This window comes from Microchirus variegatus (genome assembly GCF_963457635.1).
Source record: "Microchirus variegatus genome assembly, chromosome: 8".
Classification (NCBI taxonomy): domain Eukaryota; kingdom Metazoa; phylum Chordata; class Actinopteri; order Pleuronectiformes; family Soleidae; genus Microchirus; species Microchirus variegatus.
The window spans coordinates 11807240-11822187 of NC_139809.1; the positions used below are offsets into that span (position 1 = coordinate 11807240).

Below are 14948 nucleotides of genomic sequence, written 5' to 3' on the forward strand. Positions count from 1 at the left end.
TCAAGATCAAGGACACGTAATGAGGAAAAAGATCCTGTGAATGGACTGAGCAAACATTTTAGCCACAGTTAACGTGTTGACCCGAGTCTTTCGTTGTCAATGCAGCGGCAAAATGGTTGTGTGTGTTCAAGTATTACTCACGCTGATGGGAACTCAACCTGTGTACACAGTCTTCCTCATGTTGCGTGGTAAGGGTTAGGGTTGGGGTTTGGGTTAGAGTTAGGCCAGTAGTAGTTACGGTTATAGTTAGTCTCCAGGAAATGAGCATGAGTCAAATTCATGTCCTTTACGTTGATGGAGACCAAACTGTGTGTGTGTGCGTTTGTGTGTCACATACATCCATCCATTATCTACCGCTTTATTCTCCACTGGAGGGTTGGGGTTAGGGTTAGGCCAGTAGTAGTTACAGTTATAGTTAGTCTCCAGGAAATGAGTGTGAGTCAAAGTAATGTCCTTTATGTTGATGGAGACCAAAGTGTGTATGCGTGCGTTTGTGTGTCACATGCGTCATGTATTTGCCCTGCCAATGCCCTTCATTGTAATGAGCACACCTACCTCCCCCCTGCCTCGCACTCTGTGCAAACACAGACACAAATAAAAAAGACAAGCACACACACTTCACTCCTGCCAGTTACTCATTAAGAGATAAGATATTCCTGCTGAGAGAAGACTCCACATGGACTCTCTCTCTCTCCCACACACACACACACACACACACACACGGATGGCTCGTAATTGAAGAGTGATGAAAAGTGAAGTGTTTGTTTCGACGTGGAGAGAGCGTAAGATGGAGGAAGTGAGCCGAGAGGCGGAGGGGAGGTGCAGCTGCAGGCTCTCAGCTGCTGACCAAGGCTCCAGCTTGACTTTAACACACCAAATGCTGCCTCTGTGGGACTGTTCAGACACACGGCAGCACAAAGCAATTTACAGACTTTCCTGTAAACATCAGGCACACATGACTGTCTACAGCCGCCACACACACACACACACAACAGAAGTGGTAACAAGGGTAATTTGAGGGGAATTCCTATCTGATTTATTTTACATCGTTGGCACAGGGAGTTGGGATTGTGATTTTCAAAAAGGTGACTGAATAAGTATTAACACGAAACATTGTTTACACGCTGTTAACCTTGGCAAAAGGACCTTTTATGTGCCATATTATGATGTAAACAGTATAGCTGCATGTCGACATAATATTGTAATAACATGATGGCACTATGTGGAAAAACAAGCATGGCTGAAAATCAGGCTAGCTCACAGGACAGGGGGAGTTGTTGTTCTACTGTTGTCTCCATCAGTTTAGCTAAATCCAAAGAAAAAAGTCACTTAATGATACAGTTGAACCTACCGATGAGCTATAGAGATGGACAATTTAGTCAAAACCATATTGCAGTTTTGTTTTGACGCATATTATCTTTAGGATTAGGATATCATGCTATTGTGTTGTACTATTATTTTGTGATTAATTGTGCTGCATTAGTTGGTTGAGGTGTTCCCTGGTTGTGTAACAGTAAGATAAAGCAGAGACCATATTCTTGCAGTTTTATTAGATGAGCCTTTCGATGTCGTATGGGCATGGATTACGTCCAATATGGTAGTGAAATGTGCTGCACTATCACACATCATTCACACACACTGCTGGATCGATTTTGTCAGAAGCTGATTTTGTATTCAGTGTCTTGCTCAAGAACACTTTGGCATGTTGGAGTGAAGGAGCCGGCGATCGAACAGCGAGCCAAACTAACTTCTGGTTAGAGGACAAGACACATTTCTGAGCAACAGCAGCTCCTGTAAATGTGATTGTTGTACCAAGTATCAGAAAATGACCAATTACCATAAGTGTGTGTGTGTGTGTGTGTGTGTGTGTGTGTGTGTGTGTGTGTGTGTGTGTGTGTGTGTGTGTGTGTGTGTGTGTGTGTGTGTGTGTGTGTGTGTGTGTGTGTGTGTGTGTGTGTGTGTGTGTGTGTTGACAGGAGGTCAAGCAGCTGACACAGCTGTCATCAAAGGCATTGAAGTGTTGGGAGGCGAGGATCAGCAGCCACGTGCCACAACAGCTCTCACTCTTTAGACGCACGCACACACTGAAACAGCTGAAGGCAATCTGTGAGTGTGTGTGTGTGTGTGTGTGTGCGTGTGTGCGTGTGCGCGTGTGCGCGTGTGTGTGTGTGTGTGCCACATGCTGAGAGATTAAATGGAGACTAATGAAGTCACGGCGTCTGCCTTGCTACTCGTCTGTGGACATGACCGTGCTCACACACACACACACACACACACACACACACACACACACACACACACACACACACACACACACACACACACAGGCTGCATCGACACTAATATGTTTTGGGTTTCCTTCGCTACATCCGTAATCCACTCTAATCCACAACGTTTTGGAAAACCTGCAGTCGTCCATGGTCAGTTTATTACCAGCAATCACTACAAAGCTTTGCAAACATTAACTGTCGATATATACCTTGTTGTTTGTCCCCCGTTCTTACTTTATTTTACCCTCGCTGCCCCTTGTGTATATATATACTGTAGTATTTTCTATTTTCAGCCACAATATCTACAAACACCTTCAGGAATACAGACGCAGGTTTTTTACCAGTGGCAGTAATGCCAACATGACCTTTTTCAGTGTGACAGTGTGGTGGGCACATCCAAGCAGCTTTGGACATTCATTTGCTGCTGAGTTTAAAAGAGGGACTCAAGTGAGAGGTGTATATTTAAAAAAGCAAAGACAACCTCCTCTACCAGCACTGGGAAATGAGTCACTTGCCTTTTATTAGCAGGTGTTATACATAACCCCTGACTTTAGCCTAAAAGAGGTAAGTCAACCTTAGCCTCCTGTAATTTTCAAATCACAGGATGTGCATTATTTGTTAAAAAATATAATTTTAGATTATTTTCTGTCTTGATCTGTACACATTTTATTCTACCGACTGAAGAGAACATCTCTGTCTCTCACAGATCTGCACAATAGACCCATTCCCCTCTGATATCGCAAATCACACACTCTTAGAAATAAGGGTTCCAAAAGGGTCCTTCTACAAGGCCTGAGGTTCTACCTGGAACCATTTTCTTCTGAAAAACCTCCAGAAGAAAGGGGTTTTCAAGGGTTCTGGGTAACATTAATGGTTTAGGCCAGTAGTAGTTCCCATACCCCTTTCCTGAATAAAGGGTTTTAAAAGGGTTCTTGGTGGAACCCTCCAAAAGGGTTGCAGGTGGAACCTTTATAAAACGGTTCTACCTGGAGCCAAAAAGTGTTCTCCTATGAGGACAAGCTGAAGAACCTAATATGGTTCTACTTAGCACTTATTTCTAAGAGTGTATCACAATTTCTGTCAAAATAATCCCAATTAGATATGTATTCAAAGTCGTTCATTATAACACGCAATGCCACACCTCGACTGCACAAGCCTGTGTCTTAGTTCAGACAGCCAGTCTGAGTATGTAGGCATGGACACACACACACACCCACACACACACACACACCAGTTATGCCATGTGGTGTTGGAATCCAGGTCTGTAGGGGGGTAGAGTGTATTGGTCCCCCCCGCACTAATCTGTTAAGACCCCTGCACTGCCTCTTGGTGCCTCTGTGTGTGTGTGTGTGTGTGTGTGTGTGTGTGTGTGTGTGTGTGTGTGTGTGTGTGTGTGTGGTATTCACATTCACAGGCTGGCCTTCCAACTCTCTTTCTCTCCTTCTTCTTCTTCTTTGTCTTGCTGCTTTGTGCTCGTGAGGCTGCAGTTCATTTAAAAAGAGTGCAGTAACTTTAGCAGACCTGTCAAGGGCTGTCAAGTGGTTAAATGACACAATTAAGTCAACTCGCTGACTGTAGTTTTATTTTTCACTCACCTTGCAGCCTGATATTTGGTCAGAAAATGTCCTGTGAGTAAGTGTTTTTGCCCATTTTTCCAGAATAGCTTCCAATATCTGACAGTTATTTACAATTTACGGCATTTTAAAATAGTGTATTAACAATGTACAATGAAGTAAAAACACTGTAGTTGTACGTGAACACCAAATTTTGACATTTTTACAGTAAAGATTCTTGTCCATCGCTCTGAATTTAATAAACCTTGGCTGGATTATGATGCTGGACTTCACACTATGCCAACTCTTCATTGTTCTTAACGCCCTAATGTGAACAGCACAACATGCAGACTGTTCCCTTGTATTTTGTACCTTTTTAAAAGCCACCAAGTCTTTTATTTTGGGCCTTTTTATCCTCATGTAAACAACTGTGAGCAATGTGAAGGCACAGTATAGATCAGGAGCTGCTGCTGCTGCTGCAGTTCAGACAAACCACTCCACTCTCCTTCTGTAATTAGGCCTCTCTCTCTATTTTTTACCCCACGCTCTCTTTGAACTGCACATCTGTGCTGCAAAGATTTATTTTCTCTGCTGCAGCTGCATGTATAGAAAGTGTATTTTTTGCTGCGCGCGTGTGTGTGTGTGTGTGTGTGTGTGTGTGTGTGTGTGTGTGTGTGTGTGTGTGTGTGTGTGTGTGTGTGTGTGTGTGTGTGTGTGTGTGTGTGTGTGTGTGTGTGTGTGTGTGTGTGTGTGTGTGTGTGTGTGTGTGTGTGTGTGTGTGTGTGTGTGTGTGGTTACAGTGGCCATTTTCAAGTTCAAAGACTGGGCTCCCTGTGAGAACGTAACTGTATTTAGCAGCAGATACAAGGAGACTTCGTCCCTGTTTTTTGTTTCCAGACCTAGAGCTCACATCTGTCTTTTTCTCATCTGCATAGAGTAGAAAATAAAACAAGGGAAAGGGGGCAGAAGAACGGGAGAGGGCGGAGGTTGCTGCTGTTAAGGAGAGGGAGGGACATTGCTGGGAGCGAAGGTCATCTGTTGAGCAATGACTTCTACTTGATGTAATCATAGGCGAGGGACAAAAGAATGAACATCCCTGCTCGTGCCACGAGCTTCCCTCAGTCTCTCTTATGTGTGTGCACGACTGCATGTAGAAGAATTCTCCTTCACTGAGTCCTCTTGGAAAAAAAAAAAAAAGAAAAAGTGTGTGTGAAGGCATTTTATTGTCGGTGGGTCAGCGTATATAGCTGCAGCTTTTATGAGGCCGCTGATTTATTCTGAGAACACGACACAGTGAGTTTCCGTTGGTGGATATGTAGGTCAGTAAATCTGAAAGTATACGGCCGTCCTCAGGCCACACACTTCTGTGAGGATACAGACGAAACAAGGCTGTTAAGAGATTGACACACAGTGTGTGTGTGTGTGTGTGTGTGTGCACGGTCGGTGTAACATCGTTGTTGAATACAGGTAAAACCGAAGCTTCAAAAGCCTTTTTGGTACACGTTGAACACAACTTTGACTTCATTTATACGCCTTCATTTTCATGTAAAAATGAAGATACCCTTCTCCGGATACACCTGTCATCCACACGACCCCGCCCAAGAATGGAGGACGTCATAAATGCTGCTGGCCCTGTTTTAGCGTGACAAAAACATATTCCGCATAATAACCGCATTCATATGGAAGCACATTGCATTCATTTGAAAAAAAACAAACAAACAAAAAACTCCACTTTTTCTGAGTAATTTATATCTTGATTAGTTTTTTTGAAAAAAACAAACATTGTTTTCTGAGTAATTGTTTTCGGTTTTTCGGAGTGTTTTTTTATCTCGGAATTTTGGTTGGATGGATGGATCGAGATAGTTCGAACTCTTGCAAGAAAGTGACTCCCGTACCTTCTGTGATGTTGTTACCATTAAATGGAGCTCTCGATAAAGGAGTGAATGCGTTTATTGTTTCAAATGCTCTCAGTAAATATTCAGTATATATTCAGTAAATCAGAAAAAAAATACTCCAAAAAACACACCATGAAGTAAATTACTCAGAAAAGTTTTTGTCAAACCTGGAAATGACGATGTTCTCAATCGTCTTGTATTTATCCATAAACCAAAAATAATTAACTTTTAATGATTTCTTTGTTATGTGGAGCAAAGAAACAAAGAAAATGTTCATCAATCGTCAAACCGATTATTCGATTATCGAAACAGTTGAGGATTAATTTAGTCATCGATTAATTAATTGTTTCAGCTCTATTCACGCATCTTATGAGTTTTCAAACGTCTTAGTATGGATGAAGATGACTTTCTGATATGGAGGTGAAAGTCTCCCAAAGATCACTGCCCCCAAAGGACAAAACATTCGCAATTGTACAGTATTTGTAATGAATGAATCGTCTGGTTTGATCTACTTCATGCTGAAAGGTTTTTATGGAAAATATTCATCTATATCCACACCTAACCTAACCTACATACTGTGCCTTTAACTCAGTCTCAAGTGCCGAATCGGAACAGAGAAACGGAACATTGGATTCTCCCATACTGTATGTAGCGATGTTGGCGATAATCTATGTATAGCCATAACTAAGCTGTCACTCTCTGACCACAGGGTATGATCACAGGGAAAATGGTGTGACACGACACGACACACACATACATGCACACACATACACACACACACACAGTGTAGGAGGTCTTCGTAGTGATGAGCACTGATCCATAAAACCCGATCTCCTAAAGGAATTAAAAAAGCTCAGCCGGGCTATTACTATTACTAGACACACACACACACACACACACACACACACACACACACACACACACACACACACACACACACACACACACACACACACACAAATACACACACACACTACTACTACTACTTAGCATTAGTGTGTAAGTGTTTGTGTGTCTACTCTCCAGGGTACACACAGACAGGTGATCAATAACATAAGTTATCAATTGCTCACAGGACTGAGGGTGGTGTGTGTGTGTGTGTGTGTGTGTGTGTGCGTGTGTCTGCGTGTGTGTGCGCGTGTGTTGTGGGGGTGACACAGGGCCCATCTGGCACTTAGCCAGGTCTTGTCAATATTGCTGAAAGCTTTGTGACAGTGGGCAAAAGAGCTCGTTTGGATGAATGTGTATCTGTGAGACAGACGGGGGAATGGAGAGAAACCACGCTAGAAATGTAGCTTTGAAATAATAAAGTTATTATTATTAATATTATTGTTGTTCTTGTGTGTGTGTTTGTGTGTGTGTGTGTTTTGAGGTGGGAGGTTCCAGAGGCAGAGGGAGGGAGAGAGTGAGGAGTGGGGGCAGACACAGATTAGTACAGACAGGTTGTCAGATGGATGGATTTATCATTTGTCTCCGTCCCACACACAGCAGACTCCTGACAGCTGGGTGCTGAGCAAATATTATCAGAGAGCTTCCATTAATCAGTAGAGTAGAGATGAGTGTTATTAAACAAAGGCTCACTGACTGACTGAAGACACCTATTTATGCTATTCATAACAATTTACAACAGTTATATCTGCAAATGCACACATTGTGGTTTTCTCAATGGACTTAAATTTGGGAGGTTTACATATATATATATATGTTTATATGTATGTATGTATATATATATGTATGTTTATATGTATATATATATATATATATATAAATATATATGTATATGTATATATATGTATATGTATATATATATATGTGTATATATATATGTGTATATATATATATATATATATATATATATATATATATATATATATATGTATGTGTCTTCAGTTGGTAAAAATTAAGAAAAGATGAGACCACATAAGCCTTTACTGTCTCCCTTATCTCCCGTCAAGGGCATTTGAGAAGATATTGGTGTGATATATTGTTATAGTGTATAACTACACATCTTGTATTGATTATATATAATCAAACGATGATCGATGTTCAATAACACGCACGCACACTGAGCTTTAACTACACACTTTCACGCCCCCACACCAAGATGTTCGGCCATGATGTTAAACGATGTCCCACCAAGTATCGATTTAACCAGGAAATGTCGTGGAAGAGCTGTGAGAACGACGGGAGAATACCCGCGTCGTGTATTTTGTTGTGTACCTCGGCTGTTGTGTTTTCCCAGGCGGCCCCAGTTGACTCTACACTGCAGCTATATAATACCGTGTTTAAACAGGCACACAATAGAGCAGCCCCGGGTTCCCACGACAACTACGTCAGGACCTTTCGCTTCTATTTTTATTGCCTCTCGCGCCTGTGTCTGTGGTTTTTTTTTGTTCTGTTTTTTTACGAGACTGGACAACCTTTAGTCTGTGCTCCTCCACCGTGAAGAATCAATAAATGCTCATCCAGAGCTGAAGAAGAAGCCTTTTCATTTTTTTTTAACCTCAGTCTGATCAAAGAGGCTGTTGTTACTCAGCGGTGGATTGTGGCCCAGAGGGAGGGACGACATGGTCTAAAGAGAGAGACAGTGTGTTAATATGATTATGATAACCTCCCTTTTATTTCTTTTGACTGATGTTTGTGGTATGAGTGAACAAATTTAAACTGATTTTTATGTTGTCTGAACCATCAAGAGTGTGATTGGCAGTAAGCACGATTTACGAGTTAAAGTGCCTCTAAAATACACTGAAATGACTCTACCTTACAATTGATGTATATACTTACCTGTGTGTCTGTATCCAGGTGGTGGTTCCTACTCGGGTCGGACAGATGTACGTGTACGACACACTAAAGACGGACCAGGACGAGTACGACATCCCACCCAGACATCAACCTCCAACTCATCAGGACATCTATGATGTGCCACCTACACGCCAACAGTACAACACACAGGTATTTGTTACCTCTTTGGCACCTTTTCTGACATAAACTCTGACCTAGTCAGGACCAGTAGTTCTATTTGGGGACCAAAACCTGGTGCTAATGACACAGAACCTCATTTCTCAGGAACTGTTTAGGGCTGTTTAGATTTTCCAAATGAATGGAAGTCATGACATAACAGCCAAGACACAGCGATGTTGAGCCCTGGCACCGGTCACTTTAATTTAATTTAATTCTACACAATGTTGACTGCTTAAAGATGATTTTTTGAAGTGTTGTACAGTACTAGTGCAGTGCCCGTAGGAAGTATGTGTTCCTATAGTGGGAGCTGAAAAAGATTTTTCAGTCATGTTAATGCATGATAAGGAATGATAAGCCACTGGCGTGGCTGACAGTCACAACAGCTAGCTACGCTAATGCTAATCGAAAATGAAAACATTTGTGTTGTGCCTCACGAGGTTGCACAGTGTTTGTATTATGTTATCCCTACGCTAATGCTAATCGTAGCACCGCTAGCATACCTTTGGAAACAGGTTTGCCAAGTTAGCCGCAAAAATAGTAGCATGCTAATGCAAAATAAATATGTGCTCGCGTATTGGTGAATGGAGACCTCGTCATTTCGGTATAACACCATGTTCTGCGGTGAAATATTCTACTCAGGTAAAAGTACCAGTATTTTTGATAACATTTTTACTTACAAGTACAAGTAAAAGTAAAAAAAGTAAAAGCTTGTTTACTCAGTGTTAAAGTTACTTTTTGGGGTTCTTTCTTGTGTTATGCAAAAAGGACAAGGGGACATAAATCGAATTGTTTTTAATTAAAGGCAAACCTTTTAAAGGGTCAAAGGTCACAAAAGCTCTAACTTTCTCACTCACTCGGGGACCTGAATTAAGGCCAACTCACTGCCAATTTCAGAGCCAATGTTTCTGGTGCGTGAATTTTGTTTTTTTCATTTTGTATTTTTCTTTCTCTAAGAGTAAAATTACAATAAAAACAAATTTACTTTTAAAAGTACAACTGGAAAAGCCTGGGAAATAGTTTGTGGGGACACAGGAGCTGCTGGTCTACTGCTTCCTTCTTTGCTGATAGTTTTGTGTCACTGGGGTAAAGCTGAAGGGTTAGGGTTAGGTTTTTTTCATATTTATATACAATAATATATATTATTGTACAATATATACATAACATATTATTGTATAATATATACATATAATATTTCAAACACCAAAATGGTGGATTAAAAAACGATTTTTTTTTCTCAATTGACTTTGGTGTTTTGCAAACTCCAGTTTCCAGTCAGAAAGGTCGTCTAATGGCAAGATAAAGCAGTAAATCCTAAACCTGATCCCTGGTCAAGTGGACTCAGATTGTATTTTTGTTAAGTGGTTGAAATCTTTTTTCCTTGTGTCCGTACTGGCAGCCATGTTTCAGTGAGATCAAGCCTCCGTGTCTCCAGGAGGTTCTGTGTGCCAGGTCTTAGCCGGGACCGTGCCAGGAATTTTCTGAGCTGAACTTTCTCTTTAATGAGCAGATCGTATATATCTATAGTAGAGGAGAAACTTTGATGCTGACATGGCCAAAGAGAAAGGTCACTCTGATGCAGCCATTGCCTTTTTGGAGCTAGAGCTGCAGGAGAGTAGGAAGAGGGAAAAGAAGGAGGGAGGTGCACAGTCAGGAACGAGGGAAAAAAAAAAGACGACAATGAATGATGAGAAAAATGAAGGATGGGAAAATGAGCGCGAGCGCGATGACAACGTGTAGCCGTAACAACAGATGTAGCTGCTCGGGGCTTTTTTTTTTGAAAAGTAGGCAATCTGAAAGGTGAAGAGTGAACGCACCGCATCACAAGGCACTTCATCAAAATGTCTGCTGTGTGGGAGACGGCTCATGGTAGATGGTTTCTGACCGTAACAAGTAATCACGCTCGCACTCAGAAAAAGATCAGAGCAGCAGAGCCGCAGCCAAAGTGTTCCACAACAACACCGTGCGTCTCACTTAGCGAAGCTCTGCAGAGAGAGAATGACTGCGCTCATCAGATTGTCTTGTCAGAGCAGCATCAGCCGCTGGACTGTGGAACAGAGAAGAAGAAAAATAACCTCTGACCACAGCTGCAGCTCTGAAATGCTCACGAAACTGAGCTGATGGAGACCAGGGTCTAAAGGAATAGTTCAGGTTTTCTGTTTGTGTGGTTGTATGAGGTACTTCCTCATTGTCTGCATACACTACCGTTCAAAAGTCACTTATTATTTTTGAAGGAAAAGCACTTTTTTTTTTTTTCAATGAATATAACATTAAATGAATCAGAAATTAGTGCTGGCAATTAACGGCGTTCAACTGGAAAAAGGCGTGTGTGACGTAATGTTTACGTTACTCTACAGTAACACAAAACTTTAAAAACAGAGGCACACATACGCAGTACACCGGTACACTGGCTATTTGTAGCGCTGCTCTTATACTACTAATAAACAGACCGCTCCAGTTCGACTGTAGGCTCGCTAACCGGCGCTAAAGGAGCTAATGCAGCTAACGGCGCTAACTGGTAAACGGTGCCTGGACTCGACAGTGTCGCGGGACGTAAACATGACGTCACGTGCGTCTTTTTCTGGTCAGTTGTCGTGGAAACGAATCATGCGATAACGTGCGTTAATCTAGCGCCCAGTACTATCAGAAATACACTCTATACATTGTTAATGTGGTCAAAAGACTATTCTAGCTGCAAACGTCTGGTTTTTAATGGAATGTCTACATAGGTGTATAGAGGCCCATTTCCAGTGTTCTAATGGTACATTGTGTTTGCTAATCGCGTTAGAAGACTATTGGATGATTAGAAAACCCTTGAAAACCCTTGTGCAATTATGTTAGCACAGCGGAAAACAGTTTTGCTGGTTCTTTGACAATTTTAATAAATAATCAATATTTGTCATGTCTTGACTATATTTTCTATTCATTTTGCAACTCTTTTGATGAATAAAAGTGTGACTTTTAATGGAAAACACACAAAAAATTGTATAGGTGACAGCAAACTTTTGAACGGTAGTATATACAGCTCACTATGCTCTGCACACTCCCCGTGCCAGTGTCTATAGAGATAATCAGCATTTTTAACACATGGACACATAAGAGTTGGTGGTCGACTGCTGCCACATTTAGTAAATCAGATTTAAGACAGTATTTAAAAAGATAACACATATGAACTAACAGGAGGAAGCAGCAGTGGATTAAGAACTCACTATGGACTCACTATGGACTCATGTACAATTCCTCCTGTGTGCTGTGCTGTGAAATAAGCACCGCGGTGTGTTTTTGTTGACTGAAATTACAGCCCTAAAACCACCTCGGGTTCAAAAGGCCACAGAGAGAACTGAGTTTTTACAGGAACACGAGCAGTGTTTCAGCAGGTGCTCTCTGATGTTTCGGCTGCAGACTGTGATTTTCTGTCACTCTCTGTACAACATTTGCGACATAAAAAATATATTGTTTATTGCAGTCGTCGCTAATAAGTCAACTATAACTCAAAAAACATTGATAAATACACATTATAACCTTTATATAGAACTAGAGGTGTGGACGTAAGGATCTGAGGAACCTGAGGATTTGAGCAGAGAGTGTCCTGTAACGAAGTGCTTTTGCCCATTTGTTCCCAGAATAACTTCCAATATCTGGCAGTTATTTACAATCTACTGCATGTTAAAAAACTGTTTTAACAATTCAAAATGAAGAAAAACAAGCAGGTTGTTGCAGAAAAACAATCTTAAATTTGAAATTGGAACAGTATAAAACATATTTACTATATACTTTAACAATTTTTTGAGGCTTTGTTTCTCAACATGCATAAAGAGGCCAAAAAAATGAAACAACTTTTTTTTTTACCGTTATTACGCGGCGATTTGTGCTAATTCAAACGGTTTCTGAGAAGTTGCAAGTCAAAGAAAAACATGTGGTTATCGTGTTAATTTTACTCACGCTGTTGCAGGAAACTGGCAAATCAGAGGCTTTTGGACATTGAGACACAAGACTCAATCAAATGTTATTTTAAATGTGTTTTATACTGTTCGTACATGCAAAATCTGGTGTTCATTTACAACTACAGTGATTTTCTTTCTCATTAAAAACATTTTTCGCTATTTTAAATTGTTAATTCACTTTTTGAACATGCAGTAAATTGCAAGTAACTGCCAGAAATTGAAAGTTATTCTGGAAAAAATGGGCAAAAGCACTTAGTTACAGGACATTTTCTTTTATGGTTTAAATAAGCAAAAAAAATACATTTTGAGGCTTAGGTGTTAAAGCATTGGTTCTCAAAGTGCGGCCCGGGGGCCAATGGCGGCCCGCAGAAACATTTCTGGCGGCCCGCAGTGAATTACAGTTGATAGTTTTAATCCAGGAGGTACTAAGCTTGTTAAATGTTTATTGGACATTACTGGATACTGACCAATAAGTGTAAACAAAAATACTGGGTATTTACCTGGTTTCTATATGGTGAATTTTAGTGTATTATTGGGTTATAAGCTGGTAATAAGCAGGTAGCTACAGCCCCCAATTACTAGCTATTTACCCAGGAAATATATGGTAACAGAAATGTGTTACTTGGTATTAACCTGTAATTAGAAGGTAAGAACAATGGCCAAAATACTGGGTAATTACCCAGTAAATTATAAAGCGTTATTATATTAATGCTTATATTACTTAACGCTAAACTGTAGAACTGCAATCTGGTCATTACAATTATTACAAATGGGATTTCTTTCTGTTTTTTTTTCCATTGGCGGCCCTCTGTCCAATGTTGGGTTCCCAAATTGGCCCTCAGGTATCAAAACTTTGAGAACCCCTGTGTTAAAGGGTTTAACTGAGAGCTGAGCGAAACTGACTCCACCTCTAAACCCTGGCCAGATACAGTTGTTTATATATCAGCACCCTCACATTTTGAAGTTCATAATCCTCACCTGTGTCAACTGTGTTCTCACAGAAGACAGAACATTAGGTTCTCTCTCTCTTATCAAAACCACTGTCGCACAGGCTCAGTGTATTTTTTTTATTAGCGGCTTCCTTATCAATGCGTCGGCCCGCGGTCTGTTCCACATCCAAGCTACGTCTGCGTTTAATGTCACTGTTCCCACACAGCGAGAGAGTCGAGATCCCAGGAGAGCAGCTGCTGCTACAGAGATGTTTGAGATCATCGCCACATCTGGCACCGACGGCCACGCCGCGCTGATTTATCTCCCTCATCTCATCCATTACATATGCTGTAGTTTAAAGGCGAAACAGTGACGGCAGGATTTATGCACATACACACACACTGTAGCCTTCACAGACAGGTGCACCTCATAACAACCTCTGAGTGAATATATCTCGGCTGTATTCTCTCTTATATTTCATGTTGCTGCACTGATTTTTTTATTTTTTATTTTTTTAAATGATTGCGTCATACCTAGAAAATATGCCCAGTACAGATAGAAGAACATGGAACATAAATTACAAATAGTTTTATCAGGTTTTAAACACACATGTATCCAACTTGTATGGATTAAGTTTAAACGGGCGGCAACACTTTAGATTAGGGAACATATTCACCATTAACTAGGTGCTTATTAACATGCATATAAAATTGCATACTAGCCCTTTATTAGTAAATATTAACCACGTATTAACACCTTATGTAGGAAAAATCTTAATTCACGTTGTCGTATTAGAGGTAGAATAAGGTTATGTAGAATAAGTTGTTTAATAATTACTAATTAAAGGCTAGTATGCTACTTATATATGTAGTAAGCACCTAGTTAATGGTTAATATGTGTTCTCTAATCCAGAACATGCACAGATTTTATTCAGTATAGGTGTGAGTATAGAAAAAGGCAGAATAAAGTGTGATAAATTCTCTAATTCTCCTAATTCACACAACCCAATTTCTATCTGAATATGTTTTTCCAGGGTAAAGTATGTATGTATGTAAGTATGTGTGTGTGTGTGTGTGTGTGTGTGCGTGCCTTGTTTCTGGTGTGACGTGTTCAACCATCCTATTTGCTGTGTGTTAGGTGTACGACACTCCTCCCATGGTGGCGAAGGGTCCCTCTGGTGGTCAGGACATATACGACACCCCAGCAAGCACAGAGAAGAACACACAGCAGACAGTAAGACGGGCTTTTTTTGTTGTTGCATTTTTGTTGTGCACATGTTGTGTATGTTTGTCAGTTTAATGTGTGGTAATCCAGCGTAGCTGTCATGGTCGATTAATGTGGTTTGATAATGTGGCCGCTCACAGGATAAGGTCTGGTCAGAAGGTTTTTTTGGCAGCT

At 40.7% G+C, this 14948-nt stretch overlaps 1 protein-coding gene across 2 annotated transcripts in view; it reads left to right on the forward strand.

Annotated features, from left to right (window-relative positions):
* Positions 1-14948, forward strand: part of bcar1 (BCAR1 scaffold protein, Cas family member) — a 78086-nt gene that overhangs the window by 55874 nt on the left and 7264 nt on the right. For both annotated transcript variants that reach the window (XM_083894196.1, XM_083894195.1), the window contains exons 3-4: positions 8521-8670; positions 14688-14783. In XM_083894196.1, the coding sequence (XP_083750322.1) occupies positions 8521-8670; positions 14688-14783 (246 nt within the window). The remainder of the gene's footprint in view (positions 1-8520; positions 8671-14687; positions 14784-14948) is intronic.